The sequence below is a fragment of the Larus michahellis genome, chromosome 7 (genome assembly GCF_964199755.1).
Source record: "Larus michahellis chromosome 7, bLarMic1.1, whole genome shotgun sequence".
In the NCBI taxonomy this organism is placed as follows: domain Eukaryota; kingdom Metazoa; phylum Chordata; class Aves; order Charadriiformes; family Laridae; genus Larus; species Larus michahellis.
Genome location: NC_133902.1, coordinates 20,955,365 through 20,981,925, shown reverse-complemented (window position 1 = coordinate 20,981,925; position 26,561 = coordinate 20,955,365). Strand labels below are relative to the sequence as shown.

The window sequence follows — 26,561 nt, the reverse complement described above, 5'->3', positions numbered from 1 at the left end:
TGTCTCAGCGTCGTGATACAACAGCTTTCCTGCAAACTGAGGGAATACTGGTTTTCCTCAGCCTTAATCTTGCCACCAGCCGAACGTACGCATCTGCAGCAATTCTGTCTCCTTGCTTTGCTAACTCTAATGTTTCTTTAGCCATGCCTAGTTTGTAAATCCCTTGCAAGTATGGCGCTCTGCACAGACACACACCCCTTTTCAAAAATCTGTGTTGAGCTTCATGCCTCCCCACCTACGCTGTGGAAAAGTTAGCTTGACCGTCCCCATCACCGACTGCCCTGTGCAGTTCCTGTCACTCTCTTTTCTATAGGTGACTGTGCTCTTTTCCTTCTTTTCAAGGTTATGATCCTGTTATGCAACCAGCAAAGTTTCATATGTACCCACATTGACTACTGTCACCCACACTGCTACCTCCATCACAGCCGCTCCTGTGCTCGTCTCGTCCGGGCCATCAAACTCCTGTATGGAGACACAGTGGACTCTCTGCGAGAAAACAGCACGTTGAACAGTGTGGCAAGAGGCAAAAAGCAAAAGGAAGTGAGTAGATGGAAAAAGCAGAATGATTTGGGGTTTGTCCGGGCAGGTCATCATTACCTTCAAGGACCTTCAAGTAAGTTTGCAGATGACACCAGACTAGGTGGGAGTGTTGATCTGCTGGAGGGTAGGAAGGCTCTACAGAGGGACCTGGACAGGCTGGATCGATGGGCCAAGGCCAAGTGTATGAGGTTTAATAAGGCCAAGTGCCGGGTCCTGCATTTTGGTCACAACAACCCCAAGCAACGCTACAGGCTTGGGGCAGAGTGGCTGGAAACCTGCCCAGCAGAAAAGGACCTGGGGGTGCTGGTGGACGGCCAGCTTAACATGAGCCAGCAGTGTGCCCAGGTGGCCAAGAAGGCCAACAGCATTCTGGCTTGTATCAGGAATAGCGTGGCCCAGCAGGAGCAGGGAAGTGACCGTGCCTCTGTACTTGGCACTGGTGAGGCCTCACCTCGAGTCCTGTGTTCAGTTCTGGGCCCCTCTGTACAAGAGGGACATTGAAGTGCTGGAGCGTGTCCAGAGGAGAGCCACCAGGCTGGTGAGGGGTCTGGAGACCAAGTCATATGAGGAGAGGCTGAGGGAGCTGGGCATGTTTAGCTTGGAGAAGCGGGGGCTGAGGGGAGACCTCATGGCCCTCTACAACTACCTGAAAGGAGGTTGTAGAGAGGTGGGTGTTGGCCTCTTCTCCCAGGTGAATAGTGACAGGACCAGAGGAAATGGCCTGAAGTTGTGGCAGGGGAGGTTTACATTAGATATTAGGAAGAATTACTTTACTGAAAGAGTGGTCAGGCACTGGACCAGCCTGCCCAGGGAGGTGATTGAGTCACCATCCCTAGAGGTATTTAAGAAACATCTAGATTTGGCACTTCAGGGCATGCTCTAGTGGCAGAGATTGTAGGTTGGTTGTTTGTGGGTTTTGTTGGGGTTTTTTTTGGTGTGTGTGTGGTTGGACTCAATGATCTCAAAGGTCCTTTCCAACCATGAAGATTCTATGATTCTATGACTGCATAATGCACTCAAACAGTTCTTTCATGACAAATTGAACACAGCCCTTTCTAAACACAGCTCTGCTGAAAAAAACCCCAATGTATTAAGTCATTTAGTGTTATGGAAAGAACATAATATATATTGATTGGGAAGAATCTTAGTTGCTGATAAGGTCATTTAAAAGCTTATAACCTCACTTGAATTTTAATGTTATTTTATGGCCTCTACTTATCAACCCCTGGAGTCCAATCTCTTTTTTTCATGTTTCTTCTCATCTGTTAATAAGAATTACTCTTGAAATTCTTGTAAAATTTTGCATAATTTCTTTCTTTTAGGTCAGAGCTCTCAGAGCTGTTCCAATTGTATATGTCAGTCAGTAATGTTACAGCGTCTTTAGTGACACACTTCTAATGACCAATTCAGCAGGGTATTCAAACAAGATTGTGCCTCTTTAGCTAGATAAGTGGTGCCTTTAACTTCAGTGGAAATACATTTCTGCTTTCAGCAAAGTGCCCACCCAGGTACCAACTGAATCATGGCAACAGTTGGTTAATATTTTCGTAGACAGACTACAGTTAGTCTAAATGCCGGTAATAGCGGAGTCATTCAACTACTTTGCAGTAACATTAAAAACAAAAGTGTTCATGAAACTCTCATCAAGATTTCAGTTGGGTAAAGAGGCTATCATCGCTGTGAGCAGAAAATGAAGGAGTAGGAGAGTTCATAATATTTCTTCATCAACCAGCAGATTGTTTGTTTCCTGGCAAGTTAGAAAATTGAAGGGTATTTGTATGGAACAAAGCACAGAATGGATGAAACAACAGATAATGATTCTGCTTTCCTGGAAACAGTAGCCCCATATATTTCCTCTGACACAGAAAAGTGCTGTATCAGTTATTTAGGAAGAGAGGCAGCCATGTCCTCTACAGCCGGCAGGCTGGAGATGAGCAGCTGGCAGCGTTCATGAAAGGCAGCAAAGGAACACTGTGCGTTACTGTGGGGTGGTTCATCTCCAACTTTGAATTGCAAGGCAAAGCGATACACATTTCATCATCTGTCAAACCATCGAAGCCTTTAGGCAACAGAAAGGAAAAAAGAGGTTGGGGGAAAATAAGGTTTCCTACAAACACATGCACCGTGTTTGTACAGACCTCACTGCGGGACGACAGTCGATAACTTTTGAATTTTATGTAACGGGAGACTTTTCATCCCAGTTCCTCATGCTCTGGTATTCTTCAAGTGCTGTCATTCTCTGACTGCATGGGCACCATTTCCACGTTTCCCTGGGTTCCAGAGGAACCTCTCTCTCACTGTCACAGCTCGCAGGATGAAAGGCTGGGGGTAGCTGCAACGTGCATACCTGGCTGGGACTTGTGAGCTCTCTAATAAACAAGGACACCTGTGTTAATCAGCAGGCTACTAGCTTGAAGAGTCTGTGGCAAGCTAGCGTTCTGGGAAAAGTTCCCAGCATTGTGAATAACGAACGTAAAAAGGACTTGTCATTATCACTGTCATGGGCAATCTGCTAGGGACAGCTCTCAGGCAGACATGAGCGCAAGTTCTGACGTGTTGTCCCTTATGCTGTCTGAAGAAGAAGAGAAGATCAGTGTAGCTGAGAGGAATCAATGTTGTACACACTAAAGACCTCGGTAATTCTTAGAGGGAGGCTGTAGACATTTTACCTCTAACCTGCTTAAAGTACTGTTCTCCTGAAATACACGGGTGTGCCACCTGTGAGACTACACAGCACATTCATATTGGTTTACTGGCTTCTGCCGTAAGCTTTTATTGGGAAAAGCGTTGTTAAAAAGAGAAGAAAATTGGAAGAGATATGTCATCTCACTGATACTAGGCCTGTTGCCAGCACAGGAGGAGGCTTTGTGCTACAGCTCTGGTAGTAGACAGCTTCTAAGGTATGGAAATTTCTCTCGTACATGATCTCCTCCTCCCTTTCCACATTTTGGGAAATCTAAATGTGAACTCTGCTTTCTTTTTTTTTTGTTGTTGTTGTTTTTTTCCTTTCAGTGCTCAGACAAGTCATGCTTGAGAACTCCTTCACTAAAAAAGAGAGTGATCGATATCAACTTGGAAGGGAAGAAGGACTCTGGAATGCTAAAATACATCAGGCACCAGGTACTGACCAGGCCATGTGCTAGTTAAGGAGGCTGGTACATAGAGGTCAGGTTAGACTGCAACAAGAAGGAAAATGTATATGGATCTCTAAGCCCGTGAAGAACTGCCGTTCCTAAATATCAGTCAGTTCAGCCCTGCGTGTTTTCCCCAGCTGAGTAATGCTAAATTTAAGCCTCTGAACGTAACCCTGTCAAAGAATCCTTTAAATGTGTAGTCTACATCTCTGGCTTCCCATAGCGACACATGCATCAAAACTGGGGATACAAAAGATTGAAATAAAAAAATATTTTAAAAATCCACAAATGTGTTTAAATACAACCTGTCCATTTACAGCAATCATTTTCTTTGTTATTCCTTGTTCAGTGTTCCTGAAGAAGCAACAGGGTCTTCACAGGCCTATTCTTGGCAGTCTGTGGGATTTTCATGGATCTGTATCACTCTGTGCACCACCTTGAGAGAGTTTGGCCTTTCCTTTATCAGTGTTTTGGTGAGATGAGTGACTAGCAATAGACTCACGGATCTAGCTTGCAAACACTGCTCTTTTTAGTGTAGGCTGAAAGCATACTCTACTGAGTATTATCTGAAATCGCTGAAACTAGAGGTTATCAGCGGGTAATCTGCAGACTAAAACTAGGCTAAAATTGCCCAGTGTGTTGTTCACTGGGGACAGTTCGCGCAGCTCAGCTGTAAGGCATGGCTTGGTTTTTTGCAGGTAATGAGCCTCTCCCCGGCACCTTTGTCCCTGCTAATCAAGGCAGCTCCTATCCTCACGGAAGAGATGTATGGGGACATCCAGCCAGCAGCGTGGGAGCTCCTGCTCAGCGTGGATGAGCACATGGCTGGAGCAGCAGGTGAGAGAACAAAGCCACTCAGCATGGCTACCCTGGCTGCACAACTAGGGAGATCGCAGGGCCTTGCGAGGCAGCTTTGTAGTGGAGGAGTCTCCACCAAGGGTTTCTTGGGGACTGTTTGGTTTTCATAGACCTTCATGTGTTTTTGTGCTCAGTACAAATGAGGTGGTCAGAAGGATCAGGAAGGCAATATCTCAGACTCTGGTTGTGGTAGATGATTAGAGAGCATCAAAATTAGCATTTGTATTAAGCTGTGTTTCTAGGCAGAGGAAACACAGTGATTTAATCTGTAGAGATTTTCCTGAAGTATTTTGTATGTTGCCTCATGGAAATTGTTAGTATCGGTTGAGGGCTAATACGAAAACTGAGAAAGGGGATGAGAGTGGAGCTGTCATAGCTCCTCTGTTGTGGTGAAAGGAAAATTCTCGTGGTGCGTGGAGACAGCAGCATTGCTTAGTGGTATGAGTCTTATGGTATGGTATTTATCTAAATTTTCCATTTCCACTTGTTATTAAATTGTGCAGATGATATTTGCTGATGACACATAGTTGAGAGGCATCTTTAAGACAGAAGAAGATTAGAACATCATATACCTGTGAGAGTATTACATTTAAAAAGAAATTCCAGACATGGGATGAAATTTATTACTGTAAAGCATAAGATTATGTCCTTGCAAATGAATAAGAAGAATTGTTCTGTTATGAGCTTGGATCTTTTTCCATGGAACTGATAGAGGTTTGGAGGAATTCAGAGTATACCAGTTGAACAGAAGATGACTGACTTTCTCAGCAGAATTCAGCTGTGTAAACAACAAATACAGTCAAGATGTGTCAGAAGAGACATTTCATTAGAGATTCAAACTATTAATGCTGTTGTAAAGGATATCCATACACAATTCTGATCACTGAAGAAGGAGACATATACATGGGAGAGGTACAATGACCGTTAGGACAGGAGGAATAATGAAGAGTATGCTTACTTAATGGTTTCAGGTGAAGACTGAGAGACGATACTGTTGTTGATACTCTCCAGGCAAGAAGAAAGAATTATTTAAGCCACGTAGCATAAAGTTGAGCGTGAACTCTTTATGACTTCTCTCACCTTGAAAACAGAAAATTTCTAACCACTAGAAAAGAGAGCAAACGCACTCAGGTTTAAGAGTTTGTGAAAGGGATTAGATGATGTGACTCAGGAGGACCCTTCCTAGTCGTACTGTCCTGTCCAAATGCTCAGAGACAGTGTGTGCTAATGCCAGGTGTTCAGAAATCATGAGCCACAACCCTAGAAAATGTGAACATCCCTCACATGCAACACACAGATTGCTTAAACAAAGCATAAATTAAAGCAGTCAAATTTATTTGTAAGCCAGTCTCCCAAAACTTTCAAATTCTACCTTTCTTCTCCCTCAGCAACCAAGGAAATGGCTTAAAGCTTGTCATCTTCCCCAGATTTACACACCTAAGGCAGCCATCACAGGTGTTCTTACACTGGAGATTAAATTACAGACATTTTATCAAAAGCTGCTAACAATGCAAGAGGTTTGAAGTGTTCCTCAGGCGCCTCTCCCCTGTTCGCCACACAGTCTAATTTACCAGTCCTTCATTTACCACAACTGGCAATGAATTCCGCCCTGAAGTCCATTGTTTGACTCCACATCTCATGTTCTTCACTCACTTTGCGTCGGCTCCACCAGTGCACAGCACACTTCAGCCCACAGGTCTCCTCTGCGCTCTCCCCTTCGCCTTTGCCTTTCCCGGGCTAAATATGCAGGCAGCAAGAGAAAGGAGCAAAATAAAGAAGAAAAACAAGCTGCCTGAAACTGCACTCAAGTGCACTTCAAGTCCCTTTCTGGGGGAATAATTTTGGATACTCTTTCTCTGTTACCCAAAAACTTACCATGGGTCACAGGGAAGGGGACAAAGCTTTGCCACTCTTCCTGAGGAGGAGCAGCCTCTGAGATACATCTTTCTCCCTCTCCCCTTCCTGAAGGGAGGATTAAAACACATTTGAGGGTCTGTAGTAGCATTTTTAGTAGCAAGAGTGATTTCAGCCCCAGCATAAATTACATGTGCTAATGTACAACAGCACCATCTACTGACCCCTTCCAAGACTGTATTTCTTTTTTCGGTTACTTCAGCATGAGGACTTTTAAAGCACTTGACTTGACATAGTTACACTGAAGAGAGAAAAGAGTAGAAAGTTCCCTGAGCTGGTGAAACAGGAGAGTTCCTACAGATCTGAAGCAGGACTTTGGAGCAGGAACGGGATCTACTGGTCCAAGAGGCCATGGCCTCTCTGACACCCACCCACCTCCCACAGCAACACTGTTCCCTCTCCTTTTGTTTCCTGCTCAGTGCCTCTCACATACCCATCTCTATTAATTGGCCTCCATGCTCTGGAGTTGGACTATGTCTATTTATATTCAAATACGTTCCAGTGAAACAACTGTGGCTCAGCTCAACTTCTGTTGTGCTGTTTTCCATTGTCATCTGGTCCTTTGTCTCTCAATTCACAGCAACTCTGTTTTGTTTTGGAAGCAGACTGTGATTGTTGCATGGTGCCCATTTAACTGAGAACATTTCTTTTTGGTTTTGTCCGTGAAAATAGACAGGTGAGACCTCTACTGGGGCACTGCCTCCTGCTCTGGCGGGAAGGCTGAGCTTCCATTAAACCCGCCTTTATTAATCATCGCAGAAATCACTTGGAAGTGGGATCTTTGAAAGCTAAACTGAATTAGTCTTGTTACGTCAAGAGATGCTTCTTATTTTAAACCAGCCATGACTGAGATTTTAGTGAGAGGAGCAAAGCTGTGTTTTATTTTAAAAGTGGGTTTTCCAGAACCTTTTACAAGCGTCACATGAAACGCTGTGTGGCTCCAAAAGGTGGAATCACATGTGGTTGGTTTCGTGAAGCAGTACAATTTTCACTAGGTTTGGTAGACTGCTGATCTCATTTCTGGAGCCAAGATTAAGTTTCTTTTGGTGGGGGTTTGTACAGCTATAATTTTTCTCTGCCAAATAAACACATTATTAAGGAAACCAGGTGATCAGATGTTGTCTCCCTGCAGCTGCCATGTTCCTGCTGTGTGCTGTGAAAGTGCCAGAGGCCGTTTCTGACATGCTGATGTCCGAATTTCATCACCCAGAGACAGTGCAAAGACTGAATGCCATTCTCAAATTTCACACACTCTGGAGATTTAGGTATCAAGTCTGGCCAAGGATGGAAGAGGGAGCACAGCAGATCTTTAAGGTAGACAGGACACGTGAAACACAAAGTTGCCGTTTAGAGCTTGCCTGGTGGGATAGATGTGTAATGACACACTGCCATGGAATTGCCTGAAAATCTCTTTAGAGAAAAAAATGGTCATGTAGGTCAGACCGGTGGGGGAGGTGATGAGTAGAACTCCTATATAAAATGGCAGAGTGTGATGGGGACACAGGTGAGGAAAAACATCAGAGAAAGAAATAAATGTGTGCCACACGTGGTGTTACGGTGTAGGGAGATACGGAGTTGGGAAGAATTTGCAGAAGTAATTAATTTCTTGGGTACTTGTGCTCATGTTCAATTAGCAGTACTGACATTAATAATAGTCTGCTGTAAGAAAATGTCTTTCATGTTTTTGCTTAGATCCCTCCTCCGAGTATAAACTTCACTCTGCCTTCTCCTGTCCTGGGGATGCCATCTGTGCCAATGTTTGACCCCCCCTGGGTCCCTCAGTGCAGCGGGAGTGTGCAAGACCCTATAAATGAAGATCAGTCGGTAAGCAGAGACATTGTGAGAGTAAGCACTGTTTTCTATTTTGCAGTGGCATAGAGGAGGAGTCGCCTGGCGAATCTCTGTTCATCTAGCACTAGTCTGGTATTTAGAAACAGTTGCTGAATGTCACTAAGGTCTCTGGCAGAAAACACAGGATGCGTGCACCTTAACTAAACAGCTTCAGGCTGGGTTTCTTCTCTTTTCTTCCTGACAGAAGTCATTTTCAGCCAGAGCTGTGTCGCGTTCCCATCAGCGAGCGGAGCACATCCTGAAGAACCTGCAGCAGGAGGAAGAGAAGAAGCGCCTGGGCCGGGAAGCCAGTCTCATCACTGCCATCCCCATCACCCAGGAGGCCTGCTACGAGCCAACCTGCACACCAAGCTCAGAGCAGGAAGAAGAAGGTGTGCTCCAGGGCCAGGAACTGCATTCCAGGAACCTGAGAGCATCTGCCACCAACATAGCGCTGGTTAGGGGTGTGATGTCCAGGAACATTCATTGTTGTGTTAGAAACGTCACAACCACATCCATTTGTTGAAGAGTCCAAGTCATAGAGAAAAAGTGTGACTAAAAATCAGTGCAAGAAAAGCACAAAACCTTGGACGTATTGAATGCTCGCTGTATTACCTGAACCTCCTTACCCCTCTCCCCCAACTTCAGTGGAACTTGACAGCATTTAACATCTCAAAGCTCCCAGCATCTTGGAGCTTTGAACACAATGAGAATATGTGACACTAGGAATGAAATTTGTGCTTCCTAACTTCAATCCTTTAATAATTAAAGTGTGGAAGGAATCACCCTTAGGCAGTATCTGTCTTAGGATACATGGCTTAGGATAGGCTGAATTGCCCGTGGAGTTTTCAGCCTTTATGGTGATGAGTTGGGGAGCCTAGATGACCAGCTCAGCCTCAGTACTGAGCTTGCAGATGGCCAAAGTTACGTGATGTGAGTCATGAAAAGCTTAGTCTTTGGGTAAGGATTTTCCTTGGTCCAGGCTAACCAAGCACAACCATTTCATTAAAGGCATTCCAAGGTATGTGTCATTAGGCGGGTGCAGTGATGTTCAGATCTAAACATACGTTTGGAAATGTGTGAGCAGAAATCCCAATTCTTAGGAAAAACTAAGCACTAGCAACCACCATGGTTAACAGGAAGGAGATGAAAAGAAGTGTAGACCCGACTCAGTTACAATGTGACTCACCAAAGCACTGAACGCTCTCATAGAACAATGCTCTGCTGGTTCCCAAAGCATGAGAAAATTGCCTAACTGGTCTTTATAGATTTTAAATTGTGCCTTTTGAGTGTTACCTGACTTGAATTTTCAGTGTTCCAATTTGGTTGTAAGTGCTGTCCTTTAGAAAGTTTCCTAAAGTCTGTCAGTTGGATCTGCATTGACATTTCCCGTTCTCTTTGTCAGTAGAAGAAGTTGCCAACCTGGCTTCCCGCCGTCTCTCTGTGAGTCCTTCCTGCACCTCCAGTACATCTCATAGGAACTACTCTTTCCGCCGTGGCTCCGTCTGGTCAGTGCGGTCAGCAGTCAGTGCAGAAGGTGGGTTAACTTCATTTTGGAATATCCTTTCCTAGGATTTCATCCACTGGAAGCCTTTCCTGTTGACCCGTAAAGCTGGTGGCATTTCCTTTTGCTGAATGTATTCCCAAGCTTGAGCCACTTTATAATAAACTTCTGCCCTGCATTATTTTATTCACTCCTGCTGTCACAATGTCTTCCCTCACTTATGTTTCATTTACAGAGTAGTGCCATGGAGAGCACTCTGGCTGAAAAATGGTAATGAAATGGGATTTCATCAAAAAGAAAATGGGTTCCCCACAAGAAGATAAATATGAACTAAAAAAATAAATATTTACAATGAAAATTCTTGACCAAGAAGTTGGCTGGAGGCGCAGTTTCTTGTTGGAGATTAGTAAACCTACCGTGCTTGCATGGTGATCAGACAGCCTATTGTTTTGTTCTTTGTACAGCACCTAACATAAATGTTTATCTAACCTACTGGCTTATTCACTAACACTCACCTTGTATTCTTCTTACTGCTCCAGATGAAGAACACACTACAGAGCACACTCCAAACCATCACGTGCCACAGCCACCTCAAGCTGTGTTTCCAGCGTGCATCTGTGCAGCAGTGCTCCCCATTGTCCATTTGATGGAGGATGGAGAAGTCCGGGAGGATGGAGTAGCTGGTACTGACCTAGATTAAATTTCAAGGGATTCTTGCTCAAGGCTGGCAGAACCTGCCAGCACTTTGAACAATGGCTTACATTTGTTAGGTGCCATAACTGAAGTGGAAAAGAGATGTAACACAACCTTGTATTTGCTCACAGTTCATGTTTCCTAGAAGTACTGTGTGCTACGTAGCGTTATGAATATATGTGTTTGTTTAAAAGTTAATGAATAATCTATTAAATCCTCGCAAACTATTTGAAAGTAGATTCACACCAGAAATGTGACTTTGTAGGGTTTTCCCCTTTTTTTCTCCATGATTTGTGTTTGGTTTTGAAGCTTTTTTTCCCTTTTGGGGCCCTAAAAAGCCCCCAATTCAAGAGAGATAAATTGAGAAGCTGAAAAGGGTCTAGTGGGGGGATACCAGGATGGTAAGAGGCCTAGAACAGGTGTCCTGTGAGGAATGATTGCAGAAGCTGGGCTTGTTTGGTGTGAGGAAAAGGAAACAAAGAGTAAGAGGAACTCTAACGTAGAGGTTACAACTTGGGAAGTTCAGGTTAGAAATTTGGAAGGAACTTCATAACCAGGAGCATAAGGCAATTTCTGTAGATTCTCCATCCACAGCAGCTATCAGTCCTTGGCTAGTCAAAGCCATGGCTGACATAATCTGGTGTTGGTGACAGCCCTGCTCCAAGCTAGAGACCTCCAGAGGTCTATTCCCACCAGCATTTCTTTGATCCTGTGATAAATGGAAAGCCGCCTATACACAGCTGGAACATTTTGGTTATGGTCTGTGTTGTATTTGTAAAGTAAGAATGCATTTTTCTGTATTTGTTTCTCTGAAGTGTTTATAGATGGTGGACTGTTGCCCGCCCTTCCTTTCTCATCACTCATCATGTCAGCTGATTCCACATTTAACTTTCTGTTACATTTTTTATTCAGTTTTGGGTGATGTAATCAGCCACCTAAATAATGTACATGTCATTTTGTGATCAGGAACTCAGTACTGAAAACAAAATAATGAATAATTCTCTGTTGTTGTTAATCTTCACAGGATTGCAATTAATTGCACTTCAGGGAGTTGATCATCAACACAATTCCCTGCTGACTATCTAATTCTATTCACCAATACCAGATAAAATCACTCAATGAATCACCATGAAATTCAGCTTCTTTGCATGAACAAAAGTTTACATGAATTTATGTTTTTTAATTGCCAGATTTGTCCATCTGGAGTTGTGAATCCAATTAGTTATTTCTTTATCATTCCTTTGACTACTGTGGTGAAGTGTTTCCTGTCACATCACCAGTAGTTTGGAAAGGTTCAAATATTAGACTCGTCATGATTGCTTGAGATGACCGCACTGGTGACCAGGAATCCTGGTGCCTCAAAGAGGCACTGTGGTTCCCATACAAAAAATTGTGTGTTTCGGTACAGAACATGATGATTGTGGTAGAAGGTTAGGAGACCGTTTGCGTCTAAGTGTACTAGTTCAAGGCTTTTCCAAGGGAGATGGTTCTGACCTTGTTTTCTTTTTCTTTTACAGTAAGCGCTGTTGCTCAGCAGGTCCTGTGGAACTGCTTGATTGAAGACCCCTCTACAGTTCTCCGCCATTTCCTTGAGAAGCTCACAATCAGCAACCGACAGGTAAACTCTTCCTCTCCCCAGTGGGTGCGGGTATTGCTTAGAGCAGGGCAGCCCAGCTGCAAGCAGAATCACTCTGGGGGTGTCATTGGAGTAGAACATTTGCTATTATAATGCAGCTCGACGTCTTTTAGGCCATACCATCAGTTGGCTTCAGTCTTTGTCCACTAATGTAAATGGGACATAGCTGATTTACCACTAAGGATCTGACTTGCTCTAAGCCAAGCTTTGAACAGCTGCTTAGTGAAGCACAACCCTTTCTGTGCAGCACAGGCAATATTGCCCCCACCCATGCCACTCTGTTCAGCTTTCTCTGAAAAATGTGGGTCGCCTTATCTCTCCCTGGCTTATTAGATGGCTTTCTAGTGCCATGGCTAAGCTTTATGGAAGAAAGGCTTACCAGTTCTGACAGGGAGAAAGGCAGTGAGACTCTCCATACCACTTTCTCAGCTGCAGACTTGGTGTACAATATCAATAATATCACTGTCCTCATCTTCCAAGCCACCACCTAAGAACTGGCTACAAAATGAATATTAAATTTTGAGAAAGGCCAGGAAAGGCTGCTTCTCAGTTCCTTGAGTAACCAGGTCTCACTGGCCTCACTGTTCCTGAGACCTGTCAGCCATAGTCCCCAGAGCTTCTATTTAAGTTCAAAGGCTCACTTTTCTTTGTTAAGCATCTTTGAGAAGAAAGCTGTACACTGTCCAGTCTCAGAGACCTCTGAGCTATCATAGTCTACTGTTTTACCATCTCTTCGTAGGCCTACTACAACCATGAGTACAGAACCCAGAGAACAGGTGTATTTCCTTGGAAGCTTTCAGCAGATGTAGCATTGGCATGGGTTGTCCTGTGCATATTCATGCACGTAACACTAGCTCAAATCTGCTGTGGGTTAAGAGGATGAGGGACACAAGAAATTTATGATACAGTCTGTCTGTCCTCAGCTGACAGTGAGGTTCCTTGCACTCTACACCCCCGTCCCACTATAAGAAATGTATTAGACTACATTTAAAGCAGTCAGCCTCTAAAGGAAGGAAAATGAGATTCTGCCCGCGCCTCCTGCCCATCAGCCACAGCTACTGAGTTGAGCTGAACTAGATTTCACAGATCATCGAGGCAGTCATTTGTTGTGATAAGCAACACAGGAATTATCCCAGGGAGAGGAGTGCAGAACCAGGATGCTACAGTCAGTACAGATTGCAATAGGAGGTATTGGCCTCTCTGAGATAAAAAAAGACAGACATTGACCTGGATGCTGTGCCCTGGGCCTTATTTTGGGAAATGTGGGAACAGTCACAAGCATATGGTTCTATTTCATGCCCTGAGAGACAGAGCTGAACAAGGGAGTATGGAAAAATGGGAAGAAAAAAAGCCAGAGAGGACAAAAGGGAGAAAAAAAGAGAAACCCATTCTCCGTTTTGTGATGGAAAGAAAAAAAATTTGCTCTTCTTCCAGGATGAACTCATGTATATGTTAAGGAAGCTTTTGTTGAACATTGGAGACTTCCCTGCCCAGACATCTCATATCCTCTTTAACTACTTGGTGAGTAGCTTGTGGGTCCATTGTGCAGCCCAGAATCTTACCTCTGGCTGCACGTGTCCTAAAAAGTTAGTGTCACAGTCTGCATGGAAATAAATGCTCTTAACTTTTCCTATATAGCTCATACTTGCTTCTGGCTGTGGGTGCAAGTTACCGGACTTACACCAGCCTTTCAATCCTTCTAGGGAGAGGAAAAGAAACCATTAACATTTTGTTAAACCCCTAAGCAACCGGTCATGGATTTCTGAATTGAACCACAGACAACAGGTTGTAGACCAGTGCCAGAAACCTTGAATTATTTTACTAAATTTTCATTCAGAAAGTGCTTTGCTCTTGGACAGTCCCAGTGGAGCAAATCTAGTAGCTTCTTTCAAGATCGTGGAAAATGCATTTGCTACAGTTAGGAGATGAAAAAACAGACAAGCTATACGCTACTCCAGGAGCCCTCTCTTGTTTGTGAGTTGTCTGTGTGGCAGCACATCAGAGCAGAAGGCACAGGAAGTCTCTTACTGCAGAGGTTCTCCCTTTTCCTCATCTACAGTGAGGCTTGGCTGCAACAGTACTTTTTGCCCCCACCCATCATCCTCTCCAGAAAAAGGAAGAATAGTACAGGCAGATTGTTCTGTAGTATGTATAAACTTTCAGGACGTAAGTTTGATGAGTTCATCCCTCTGAATGAAGAAAGGTAGAAGAACAATATTCATGTTCTGTGTTTGCACAGTGCTCTGCACAATTAAGAGGGTGTATAACCTGGTATTCCTCTTACTTATTACCTGCAGGTAGGACTGATCATGTATTTTGTACGCACTCCATGTGAATGGGGCATGGATGCCATTTCTGCCACACTTACCTTCCTTTGGGAAGTGGTAGGTTACGTAGAGGGACTGTTCTTCAAGGATCTCAAACAGACTATGAAGAAGGAACAATGTGAAGTGAAGCTGCTGGTGACCGCCTCGATGCCAGGTATAAGAAATGAGTTTTTAAATCTCCTTCACTTCCAGGTTCATGACCCCCTGTACCAAAAAGGAGATCCATCAGAACTGGATCAGAGAAAGACCTGCTACAAATGGCTGCGTATTCTAAGTCAGTTTTCCTTGAGTTGAGGATTCAGTCAGTAAGTTCCACCTCTAATACCCTGAGATTCAGAAAGCCACTTTAAGAGCTCTGAAAGAAGCAAATAGAAAGTGAATTACAACAGTCTTTTAAAATCAGAGCTTTGTGCCAGTTGGGCTGTGAAAGGCTAGCAGGATGATCGCTGTAAGACTGTACCATTCAGACTCAGTTTGATTTGATGCAACCTCTCATTTAAGCCTTGAGAGAGCCCCAAAAGAGCATGCTGTAAGCCCAAGGTGTCACAAGTCAGGCAAGAGATATCTTGCTGAAAAACAGGTTTGACCTTTTAGGTTTGCTCCTTCCTCAGAGTGATGGTTGCTGCTAAAGTCAGCTCAGGCCTTTAGGAACAGACTGATTTCTCATTAACAGTGGAAGTGTGAGACTACACTAACACTGCGTAGTGGATTCCAGACAGGACTGGCATTGTCTGCCTGCCCAGGAATTAATTTTAACTATCACTTTTCCTCCATGGGAAGTCTTTTGAAATTGAGTTAATTGAAGAGGCCAGGGAGAATGCAACTGCTTTTTTTCCTTTAGGCACAAAAACCCTTGTTGTGCATGGACAGAATGAGTGTGACATCCCAACGCAGTTACCAGTCCATGAGGACACACAGTTTGAGGCTCTTCTGAAGGTAGGAGTGAGTTTTTGAACCAGACAAACTGCTTAATAGTACATTTACCTGCCATACTTGTATGCCAGCAATAAACTCTGCCTGGTAGCCCTGTTTCAGTGTAGGGGAGGGAGGTTTTTGGTGACAGGCACTTCAGTCTCCATGTGAGGAGAGCTTGGTTGCAAGAAACAGGATCCGCATTAAAGGATATTAGAAATCCCCAGACCTCACAGACAGCCAAAGCCCCACAAATGCAACTACATTTGAAAACCCTGCAGCTTTTTGGGTATTTGCTGTATACTAGCGTTTGGATAATACATAAATCATTTAAGTGCTTGGTTGTATCAACACTAAAGACTGAATAGAACAATCACGACCAGAGCGGAAGTGATGGTTCAGTAGCCATGATGATGCCTTGGGGTCTAGGAGATGCGAATCAGTTCCCCCTTCTGCCAAAGATTTCATGGATGGCCTTAACAGAGCCACATAGGAAAGAGATTTGTAAAAGCCTTCAGTTTGTCCAACTATGTTAAATTTTAATAGGAATCACACATCTCAGTGTGATCTCGACTTTAGTGTCTCTGTACATCACCTATCACTAAAGCTTGATAAATACATAGTATGGAAATGGAAGCTGCAATGCCCACGTGGCTCATATGGCCAGACAAAGATGTGCGATATGAAGACATCGAAATGAGTAACATCAGCCTTCAAGACTGTGATATCAGCATGCCTTGATTATCGTAAACATATTAATGTACTTTATGATTAAAAAAAGAAATAAAGAATTAATACCAGCAGAGTGTACCAGCCTGAGTCATGCAGGTTTGTGCCTTTATACATTATTAGCTGGACATTCTTCTTTTGAATGTCATAGTCTTTGTACAGCTGATAAATAACAGGATGTTTTTCTTTCTTCCTCTTCAGGAGTGTTTGGAGTTTTTTAACATACCTGAAACACAATCTTCTCATTACTTTTTAATGGATAAGCGATGGAATCTTATTCATTACAACAAGGTAAGGTAAAGATCGGGTGCAGATGTCTTTTTTCTTTCCATCTGGTCCCTTTTAAAACATCGGGATTATCTAAAGGAGAACAAGCAGCTCATAAACAGACAGAATTCTGCCCTGCGGGCACCACGTCTTGGGTGTTTAGTTGTGTGTGGTGACAGACTGGAGTTTGACAGAAGAGGGAAGAGGCAGAAGTGGAGTACTCATTAATGACTCTTAAGTCATTAATGTCTAGCTTTCTTAGAAAAGAGCAGATTTCTCTTCTTTTTATGCCCTCCCATGATGCCTGACACTGTCTGAAAGCCCCTACCCAAAAGCTTCAGAAAGGGCTAAAGGGCCTTTTATTCAGTTTTGTTGAGTGATGCTGTTACAATTGCATTTGTTTAAAATACACTTGTTTCCTTTCCTGGCAGACCTACGTCCGTGACATTTATCCTTTCCGGAGGTCAGTTTCTCCCCAGCTCAACCTGGTGCAGATGCGTCCAGAAAAGGGTCAAGAGCTCATTCAGAAGCAGGTATCTTCCTGTCACCAAACCGCTCTACCCAGAAACAAACCCTGTAAATAAACGTTTCTTTTTCCCTTCAATGCCTTCACTCCTGCCGCATGCAGATCGAGGGCTTTGCTGGAGAAGTAGCAATTGGCATGAAATCTGCCCTGGTGCCATTGGACAGGTGTGCGGTATTTTAAGAAGAGTCAAAGAATGCAATGTGAATTCCCTCCCGCTCTCTCCAGCCAGCTTCTTTTAGGCAGATCATTTTGCATTCTCCTACACTTGGCCAGAAGAGCTTCAGTTACCTCAGCTTCAAAAGTTGCTTGTTCCTTTCTTTAACACGACCTCTGGCTCTTTAGGAACCCATTTAAGACCTTTTCTTCTCCAGTCTGTCTGGCTGTGGATCAGGAATTATCTGTTCTATCCTCCTCTCTGTCCTTTCCCTATGAAGAATGTTTTCTGCCTCTCTTCCTTGTCCTGCTCTCAGATGCCAGTCTTACCATAGCTACTCCCAGAGGCACAGGAGTAGCCATCCTTTCATCAGGGAAATAGCCGCCCTCTGAAGAGCACCATCCTATCTTCCAGCCTCATGACCTGATCATCTGTCCGATCCTGCTAATGTTCTGCAGCTCCCAGGAGCTCTCCCTTAGGAACTCAACCCTAACTAAAGTGGCAGGGCAGCGCCTTTAATGTGCTGCAAACCCCTACAAGTATGTCTTTAAACACTAAGACAACAGTATTGAGCTCACTCTACCTGTAGAAGCCACATGCTCTATTTTCCACAAAAGCCAAATTTGTCTCAGTAGCACAGGGTTGAGCAGGGAAAAGTTGCTCTAGCTGTACCTGCAAAGGATTATAACGAGCAGGAAATAAAAAGGGGGATGAATGTGGTTAAACTGTACGAGTTTGCTATTAACAGTTGAATTATTCTAGCCAAAAAACAGCTACTGCGGTTGTGTCCCGCACAATGTGAGTGCAGGGACAGGAAAATATCTTCAGGAAGGGTTATAAAAAGCAGCTATAAAGCTGCTTAAGAGGGACTACCAGCTAAAAAAATAGAGAACATAGTTAATGCTCTCTCATATGTGTACAGTACAGCATAAGGGAATATTTCATGTGCTGCATCTGCCAGTAGAAAGTCTATAAAAATCTGAAATCACTTGGGATCTTTTTGGTTGCTTCTCTGGCAGCAATTATTCTCACTGTGGTTCTAGGAGGTGTGTCCTACATATGAAGTAAATGAGTTTGATATGCCCTACGTGACCCCAAAAGATTAAAATGGCCTGTCCAGTTCTTTCAGGGCATTATTTTACGCTCTACATTTTTCTATTTGGAGTACTAAGAGGCAAAAATATTTCTAAGGTAAAACTTAAGCATCTACCAGCCTCTCTTGTAGTCAAGCTAGAAGTTGCTGGACAACATCCAGCTCCAGCAAAGAAAAGAGCACTGTAGAGTCTACCCACAGAGCAGCAAGCCATGGAAAAGTACTTTCTTTACTGTTGATTGATTGAGCACCCAATTCTAAACCAAGCGCACTTCAGAGCAAGGTCATAGCAACTGCAGGACATGGGAAGCTGAGCTGTGTCACATGTTAAGCCACATGCTTCAAGTTTTGGCTTCACACCAGTAGCTAAGAGCTGTCTCAACACTGCTTCCACAGACAATTGCTTCTACTACTGAGCATCGCTCTGGTTTATGGTTACTTTTCACACCAAAATAAAATACCTAGCCTGACTAGTCCTACCAGTCAGAAGTTCAAAGGAGGGTGGTAGAATGAAACTCAGTTTCCCAGCTGGTGTAAACGAGAAGCAATAGTCTGAAGTCAGCAGGACTTTGCTTGTTTACGGTACCTTGGAATCTGGTCTGCTTTGTTTCATTGACTACTTTTCTTTTGCAGCTATACATAAACCTTCTATGGCCAGACATGAGCCAGCCTCAACCCAGGAGGTAGATAACCATTCCAACCCCATGTTGACTATAGTCTAAGACCTTGCGGAGAGCAACTACAACTGTATGGCTTTCAGTTTGGAGTCGGTTTGCCTCTGGCCACCTTGGGGGTCACACTGGCAAAGCTTGCATTAACCTCCTAAAGAATGCATGGCACAGTTGCAAAGTGTTTGACAACCACTCAGGGTCCTCCACAAGACTGAAGTAGAAAGTGTTGTTAAAACCTCTTTTACAAACATGATCCATCTTTGCTGAGCTGGGCTGAAGAACGGTGGTCATGCAAATTCTAGCAAAAGGGTGCAGCACTACCCTTATGGATTTCAACAGGTTCCTCTGGGCCATGTGTGCAGCATCCCTTCCATCAGAGAAAGCCATGGAAGGTAACCGAGAAAAGTGCATATATGTTCTAAAGAACTTACTGATTAGACTGATTCTGCCTCTTGTCTCTTTTTCTCTCAGGTGTTCACCCGTAAGCTAGAAGAGGTGGGGCGGGTGTTGTTCCTCATATCGCTGACACAGAAAATCCCTACTGCACACAAGCAGTCCCATGTATCTATGCTCCAGGAAGACCTCCTCCGCTTGCCTTCATTTCCCCGAAGTGCCATTGATGCCGAGTTCTCACTCTTCAATGATCCCCAAGGTACGGCCTTTTGATAGCTTTCTCTGGTGGCTGTACAGGGCCCAGAAGGTTTCTGTGATGCGCTTCATTTGCCTTAGAAACATACAGACTTGTAGCATTACTGACAGCTGATAAATCTCTTCCTAGGGAAAATGGTACATAGCTGTTGGTTTGTAAGCACAATAGCAGAAAGGCCTTTGCTGTTAGAGTTCTTCAGATGAAGCTACTTTCTTTGGACCCAAATGAGAATAAGTTATGTTTTAAAATTATGCACAAAACAACAGCTGGAATACTGTGTCCAGTAGCATAACTGCACTTCAAAAGGGTTGCTCAGAGTCCTTTGCCATCCACTTTGAGGAAGCAATGGACATTCAATGAAGACTGGGCAAATTCTGCAGCAGGGATACAGAAACAACGCTCTCTTTAGAAACATTGCTCTGAAAGTCAAGTAGGGTTTCCAGCCTGACTTGGGGATTAAACAGGCCATTGTTGCAGGATGGTAAGCATTGGCAAGATCTGTAACAGGCCTTAAAGGCACTTGCTTTCAGAAGCATTATTGTACCTCTGCATCAATGTCCTGTAATGTGCAGGACACCTGAAGGATAAAAATTCAGCGTAAATCCACACAGCCATTTCGATTGTGTGGGGCGGATGATGATGTACAAGTTCAGATCTGCTTTTGATTTTTAAGAGGAGAATTTCCAACCAGTGGGGAGCAGATTTAAAGAGCTGCGTGATAGTCGTCATTCTTTGTCTTCATGTGTGTTGCTTTCAGTCAAGGTTTGCTCAAGCCCTGTGGTCACTTCCATAAGTACAGGATGGGTGAAATAATTTTAAAAAGGCAGAACGATGGTCAGTGTTGTGGGATGGTTCTTTGGGGAGGCCTTTGGCTTCTGGGAACGTTGTGAGGCTGGCTGTGGTGGACAGAGTTGATTGCTGTTGCCTCTTCTTCCCCTCAGCTGGGAAAGAGCTCTTTGGTCTGGACACTCTTCAGAAAAGCTTGTGGATTAAGCTACTGGAGGAGATGTTCCTTGGCATGCCCAGCGAATTCCCCTGGGGGGATGAGATCATGCTGTTCTTGAACGTCTTCAACGGTGCCCTGATCCTGCACCCTGAGGACAGTGCCTTGTTGAGGCAGTACGCTGCCACAGTCATCAACACAGCCGTGCACTTTAACCACCTCTTCTCCCTCAGCGGGTACCAGTGGGTCCTCCCCAGCATGCTGCAGGTGAGCCATTTCCATGAACAATGCGAGGGAAGACTTCCAAGCGAGCACTTTGTTGTAGAACTGACTGTTAATGGAGAAAATTTAAACTGCTGAGTCCTGGTGAAGTCACAGATTTGGGGGGCCCCAAGACAACAGACAGACAGACGACAAACAACAGACCAGGGCAGGATGGCCCAAATCAGCATTCCTGAGACTACATTCCCTTTTATTCTTGAGTAAATGACTACATTTTCTTTTCTTCTTTATGTTAAATAAATTAATGTCTGTTTCCCTTACTACGTACTTCCACACAGAAATGTGACATTGCTGGAAAATTTTTGGACCTTGGGTCTCCCTTGGTGTTTTTTCCTCCAGGGATGGCTGAAATCTGGGGAGTAGTTGAAATATCTTGATTTGCCACTTGCTGACTGAAACTAAAATATATTAACTTCTCTAAGTATGATAATTGTATTATCTGCAATTTAAATAGCAACAGAAAATAACACTAAGTGTTTACAAAAAATTATACGTTGTCTTTTCATGTGAGTGATGACAAATATTGTAAGTGTTAGTGGCAGAGTTTCTCTTCACCTTCAGGTGTACAAGTATGCCTTTTTTCCTGTTGACATTTGAGAAAAATCAGATACTGAAAATAGAAACCCCATAATATAGTTGTTTTACAGACAAAATGTTATTTCTGCAGGGGTCAAAGACAATATCTAAACATTTAGTAGTATAATGTGAGTACAGAAAAAAGTCTTCTTTCTGTAAAAGAAGCAATGACCATGATGTGCCTGTGTATGTTCATTTTAGTATAGTTAACGGAGCGCAATAAGTAGGACCAGTGATGAATTTAGGTATCTAAACAAACTCTCTAGTAACTGGAAAGTGTAATATTACTTAAATGGTTAGGTAAGTATCTGTTGGGTCCAGGTCTGCAGTGCATGTATTTATTCATTAGAAAGAAGACATTTTGACACTGAAATAAAATAACAAGAAAATCCTGCCCACCCCAGCCCCAAACCTCCCACAGACTTGTACCAGCACAGAAGGGCAGACAGGCAATCGGAATGGCCAGAAGAAGGAAGCATGGTGAAGTTGTTCCTAGCAATTATACTATTTGCAAAACTGAGAAACATCACACGTCTGTGGCAGCACATTGTCTGCATGGTTCAGTGGCCAGCCCTGAAAGAAATGCCACTCTGAAAACCTTAAAATACCTTAAAAGTGGGTGGAGGACAGGCTAGGAGTTCAAATTATCTTGACAAACTGGAGATACAGTCTGAAAAAAGAAAAAAAAAAAGCTAGATTGTGTTGATCAGGTTGGACAAGTGTAGGTCCTTACTAGTAATAATCAGCCACATCAATACAGAAGGGAAAGCAGCTGATTCAGTAGCACTTCCGCAGGACAGAATATTGGAGTTGTTATAGGTCTGAAGCTAAACATGAATCAACAGTGTCCTTCTGTTGGAAGGATAAAAAGGAAAAAGAAAAGATCTCAAATGCCATTCTGGGATGACTATACAGATCTGTATCTTGTGAAAGAAACATGGAGTAATTCTGCTGCTCCAATCAGCAGCACCACTGACTTGAAGTGCTGGCTCTGTCCGGCTGTGAGCACTGCACAAAAAGGTCCCATTTAATTGAGGAGACTGCAGACTGGGACGGGGATGTACATCCAGAAAACGTGTCATATGAGGAAGGACTTAAAAGCTGGGATTTGATTAACTGGAAAAGATCACGATTGAAGAAGAAAGCACTAACTGGCTTCAAACAAGTAAAGTGCTTCTAGGATGGAGAGCAAAGGAATCTACCTCTGATATGTAGGACAAATATGTAGTAATGACAAAGAATGTTCAAGACTGACAAGCAAATCTTTTTTTCTAAGGGTAGTTTGTCCCTGAAATGCATTGCCAGGGAGGGCGGATAAGTCTCCATCTTTAAAAATATTAGGCAAACGTATTAGGAATGACAAGGCTGTAGCTGATTCAGTCTGGGGTCAGGAGATGAAGAGCCCTTCCACTGGAGTAGCACTTCCACGTTCCTTTTCATTTCCTTAGGTGTACGCTGACTACGAAAGCAACCCACAGTTACGCCAAGCGATTGAGTTTGCGTGCCGCCAGTTCTATGTTCTGCATCGCAAGCCCTTTATTCTGCAGCTGTTTGCAAGTGTGGCCCCTCTCCTGGAGTTCCCTGTGAGTAGAAGCCATTCCCTGGGCTCGGCGTGGGTAAACCTGTATGCAGCCAGGCCCTGCAGCCCCCTCTGTGTATAAATAGAGTATAAAAGGAAAAGAATGATTTGTGACTCTCTAAATGCAAATCCTTTCTTAGAATCCAGCAATAGGAACTAAAAGCTTAATGCCAAGTTTTAGTACGTGTGAACTATAAGACTGGATTAGCCGTGTTTTGAAATATTCACTAATTACTTTTTAACATTTTAGTGAGTTAAAACAAGTTAATGGAATTTTAATTTGAAGTGGGACTGCCAAATCTAGCTGCGCATACACTGTACGCACACACTTCTCCTTCCCAGGGCAGCAAAGACCTGCTGTTTCTGGGAAGTAAAGCTGTGTGCAGTTTTCAGATCATGCTTGCACTGTAGCATCAGTCGGTTGAGTCAGGCAAGGCTCATTGTTTGACAGCCGTAAGCTCTTGAACTCCATGTGGGCCCATCGTCAAAAAAAAAGGTTGCCCACACCACCAGATAAAGATTCCTGGGATGCACACAGGCCCTCAGAAAACCAACCACAAATGTCTGTTGTTGAAACAGGATGCTACAAACAACGGAACCAGCAAAGGAGTGTCAGCTCAGTGCCTGTTTGACCTGCTGCAGTCTCTAGAGGGAGATACTCCAGACATTTTGGACATCTTAGAGCTAGTGAAAGCAGAAAAGCCTCTCAAGTCATTAGGTAACAGCAAAGCACCCTTTATTCGAGAATTCCGGTTTGTTGTTTATTGATTCAACATGCATTTGATGCAGCATGATTTGTTCAGGGCCCTTTTCTTCTCTCAGAATGCGGTCATACCTTTTTCTTATGCCTCGTGAGGCTTTTAAGGTTGGCTTTATCACCACCATCCTGTCAATATCTTCTGCAGGAGGGGAATTATTAATTTATTTTATTCTAAAGCTACTTTTTCTGCATTGAGCCTGCTAGTCTGAGACTAGCCCCTGGCATTTTGAATTTTATCATGTGTGGGTGAAGAATAAAGATGCCTAATAACCTGTATCATGCTGACAAGATCAGTGTCACCCTCTCCTCTGCTCCACGTGGGCAGGAAACAAAAGCATCTTCTGTGGGCAGACTGTGACTCGTAAATGACGAACGCCATTCAGACATTCAGAGGTGCTGAGTTCTAGGGGGGGTGTCGATTTATCACAAAGTAGACTATATACGGCTGTATGATGTATCCAGGACATTCTAACTCTTGATAGTTAGCCACGCAATGCAGCATTTAAGAATTTGGCTGCTTTGTGCTTTGCAGGGAAATAATTTTTGCTGATTTTTAAAAGGATCTTCAACTTACTTTCCAAATTTGCACTGCCCTTAAAATAGGTACTGATGGACCGCGAAATCGGTCTAGCCTTAGAGTTAAAGCTTTGTTATATACTGGGATTTTATGATGCCACACAATTATATCCCAACTTATAATATAAAATGGTACAGAAACAGATGATATATTTTTCTCTTTGTGTATTGTAGTAAACATTTGTATAAAAGCTTTGGGGTTTCTCTGGAGGGTTATTCAAAGGCATCTCTGAAAGTTCCCAAGTGTGTGTTGACAATGAGACTGTAAATTAGTATGTTGTGTGCCTGGTATTTTCCATACGAAGATCAGAATTATCTAAAACATCTGACTTCCCAGTTCCATTGTTCAACGTGATTTACATGCTTTGGGACCTTAACTTTGACTTGGGCCCCTCTATACCAAAGTCACTTCTGAAAATGGGACTATAGTTGTATTACAAATATTACTCCTTGGATAATTCAATTTCTTGGTGCCTGGCACTAATTATCCCCAGAGCAATATTTGTCGTATGGGATTTAAATGCTTTTGAAAACTTTTTCTCAAATCGATAGCAAACCAGACTCACTTTTGTGCTGGTGCCCATGTGGCTATGAGTATAGAAGGGACTTGATTTTTTAGAAGTAAAACTATCTTCTGCCATCAGTGGTGTATCAGCATCATTTTTAGTGCGGTGCAAACACCTAGGAAAAAGCGGAGGGAACATAAAAATTGTCATTCAGTTGACACGTGTCCTTGTCATGTATAAGCTTAAGATTTTGCTTGTGATGGGCAATGTTTGAAACAGGACTGCAGTGGCAGCCGTAGCCTTATGCTCAGCAGTGATTCGACCTACTGAGAACTGTTTCTCACCTACTGAGTTCTTGGGCAGCAGAGTGCAAGTGGGAGTGCAGCATATGCTTCCTTTTTATAGGCAGATTTTTGTCAAAAATCAAGAGCCTATTGGGGATTGTTAACATGAGAAGCAAGCAATTGAAAAGGGGAAAAAGGAAGGAGCGTTCTAGCTCCTTTCATATTCGGTATGTTTGTGTGACAGTCTTCTCATATTGCTTTACTCCCTCAGACTTCTGCTATGGGAACGAAGACTTGACCTTTTCGATCAGTGAAGCCATCAAGCTCTGTGTGACAGTGGTGGCCTATGCTCCTGAATCATTCAGAAGGTCTAATCTGTTTTCTTGGTTTGTGCAGACTCAGAAAAGGCACAAAAGCGGCATATGGCATGCAAAAGCAAGGCAGACAAATGGAGGCAGAGGATATAGAAATTCCATGCCCGGGGCTTCTCTGTGAGGCCAAACCTCTGCCTGTTGACACCTCTCCTGGGGCTCCAGCTCCAAATCCTGCCTGCTGCTGGCTGCAGCTGTAAGCGGGACGGCAGTCAGAGCGGCAGCACGTAGGCTGTGTTTCCAGGGCCCCCGCAGGCTTCTGCTCTCAGAGCCAAAGGAGAGGGAACTGGAGGGGAGAAACAGGCAGCTGGAAAGACCAGGAAGATACAGAGAGAAGGGAGGTGAACTGGTAAAACAAAAAAGATGGTTTCCAAGAGGGAACCAGAGAAGAAAGGAGTCTTTGGAAGGGAAAATTAATGTCTGCAAATGGATGACATTCAGAAGATACCCAGTCGTCTGGGTTGCTTTTATTATTATTGTTTTGTGCATCAGCTAATTTGCCCCCTGGTGTCCCTGATCCAAGCGTTTCTTTGGCCCAGGACTGCTTATCTAGTGAGAAGCAATGAAATCTCAAGGCCAGTGAGCAGTCCATGGGTCTTCAGATAGAAACTCAAGCCTCCACCTGATGTGAGTTTCAGGACTGACAAGATAAAACAGACCAAGTGTTGGTTATTTTTCCAGCCTCCAGATGCTGATGGTCTTGGAAGCGCTGGTTCCCTGTTACTTGCAGAAACTGAAGCGACAAACCTCTCAAGTGGAGACTGTGACAGCAGCTCGTGAGGAGATTGCTGCTATGGCTGCCCTTGCCACCTCTTTGCAGGCCCTCTTGTACAGTGTAGAAGTTCTCACCAGGTAACCCCCGTGGTTCAAAGGTCTGAGCCTGCGTCTGGTTATCAGTTCGGGGAGAGGGAATGCACAGGAGGTCACGATATGCAACTTTAGCTTGAATAATGGTCGAGTTTTAGGCATGGTAAAATTAGTGCCAAACTTCACCAGATCACCTGTAGAATTTCAGCGTGCTTGTTAGATTTAGTCGTTAGTGTGCTATTCACCTTCCCTTTGCCAGGCCTATGACAGCCCCACAGATGAGTCGGTGTGACCAGGGCCATAAAGGGACCACAACAGCAAACCACACCATGTCTGCAGGTGTGAACACCAGGTAAGTCAGTGGGATTTTCTTTCTTTCTCATTTTTCTGAACAGCTTTTTGGGGGGGGAGTAAGGTAACACCTCATTGCTCAGAGGGCT

The 26,561-nt window shown here is 43.7% G+C and overlaps 1 protein-coding gene across 17 annotated transcripts in view; it reads left to right on the top strand.

Moving 5' to 3' along the window:
• Nucleotides 1–26,561, top strand: part of UNC80 (unc-80 homolog, NALCN channel complex subunit) — a 127,607-nt gene that overhangs the window by 69,593 nt on the left and 31,453 nt on the right. For 15 of the 17 annotated variants that reach the window (XM_074595113.1, XM_074595110.1, XM_074595107.1 and 12 more), the window contains 21 exons: nucleotides 343–540; nucleotides 3,553–3,660; nucleotides 4,373–4,511; nucleotides 7,579–7,760; nucleotides 8,139–8,270; nucleotides 8,482–8,668; nucleotides 9,682–9,813; nucleotides 10,320–10,463; nucleotides 11,991–12,091; nucleotides 13,544–13,630; nucleotides 14,407–14,590; nucleotides 15,278–15,372; nucleotides 16,279–16,368; nucleotides 16,776–16,877; nucleotides 19,260–19,440; nucleotides 20,379–20,647; nucleotides 22,687–22,821; nucleotides 23,397–23,535; nucleotides 25,215–25,311; nucleotides 25,996–26,166; nucleotides 26,381–26,473. In XM_074595113.1, coding sequence (XP_074451214.1) covers nucleotides 343–540; nucleotides 3,553–3,660; nucleotides 4,373–4,511; nucleotides 7,579–7,760; nucleotides 8,139–8,270; nucleotides 8,482–8,668; nucleotides 9,682–9,813; nucleotides 10,320–10,463; nucleotides 11,991–12,091; nucleotides 13,544–13,630; nucleotides 14,407–14,590; nucleotides 15,278–15,372; nucleotides 16,279–16,368; nucleotides 16,776–16,877; nucleotides 19,260–19,440; nucleotides 20,379–20,647; nucleotides 22,687–22,821; nucleotides 23,397–23,535; nucleotides 25,215–25,311; nucleotides 25,996–26,166; nucleotides 26,381–26,473 — 2,966 coding nt within the window. The remainder of the gene's footprint in view (nucleotides 1–342; nucleotides 541–3,552; nucleotides 3,661–4,372; nucleotides 4,512–7,578; nucleotides 7,761–8,138; nucleotides 8,271–8,481; nucleotides 8,669–9,681; nucleotides 9,814–10,319; nucleotides 10,464–11,990; nucleotides 12,092–13,543; nucleotides 13,631–14,406; nucleotides 14,591–15,277; nucleotides 15,373–16,278; nucleotides 16,369–16,775; nucleotides 16,878–19,259; nucleotides 19,441–20,378; nucleotides 20,648–22,686; nucleotides 22,822–23,396; nucleotides 23,536–25,214; nucleotides 25,312–25,995; nucleotides 26,167–26,380; nucleotides 26,474–26,561) is intronic. The other 2 variants (XM_074595115.1, XM_074595105.1) reach the window with 1 other exon arrangement.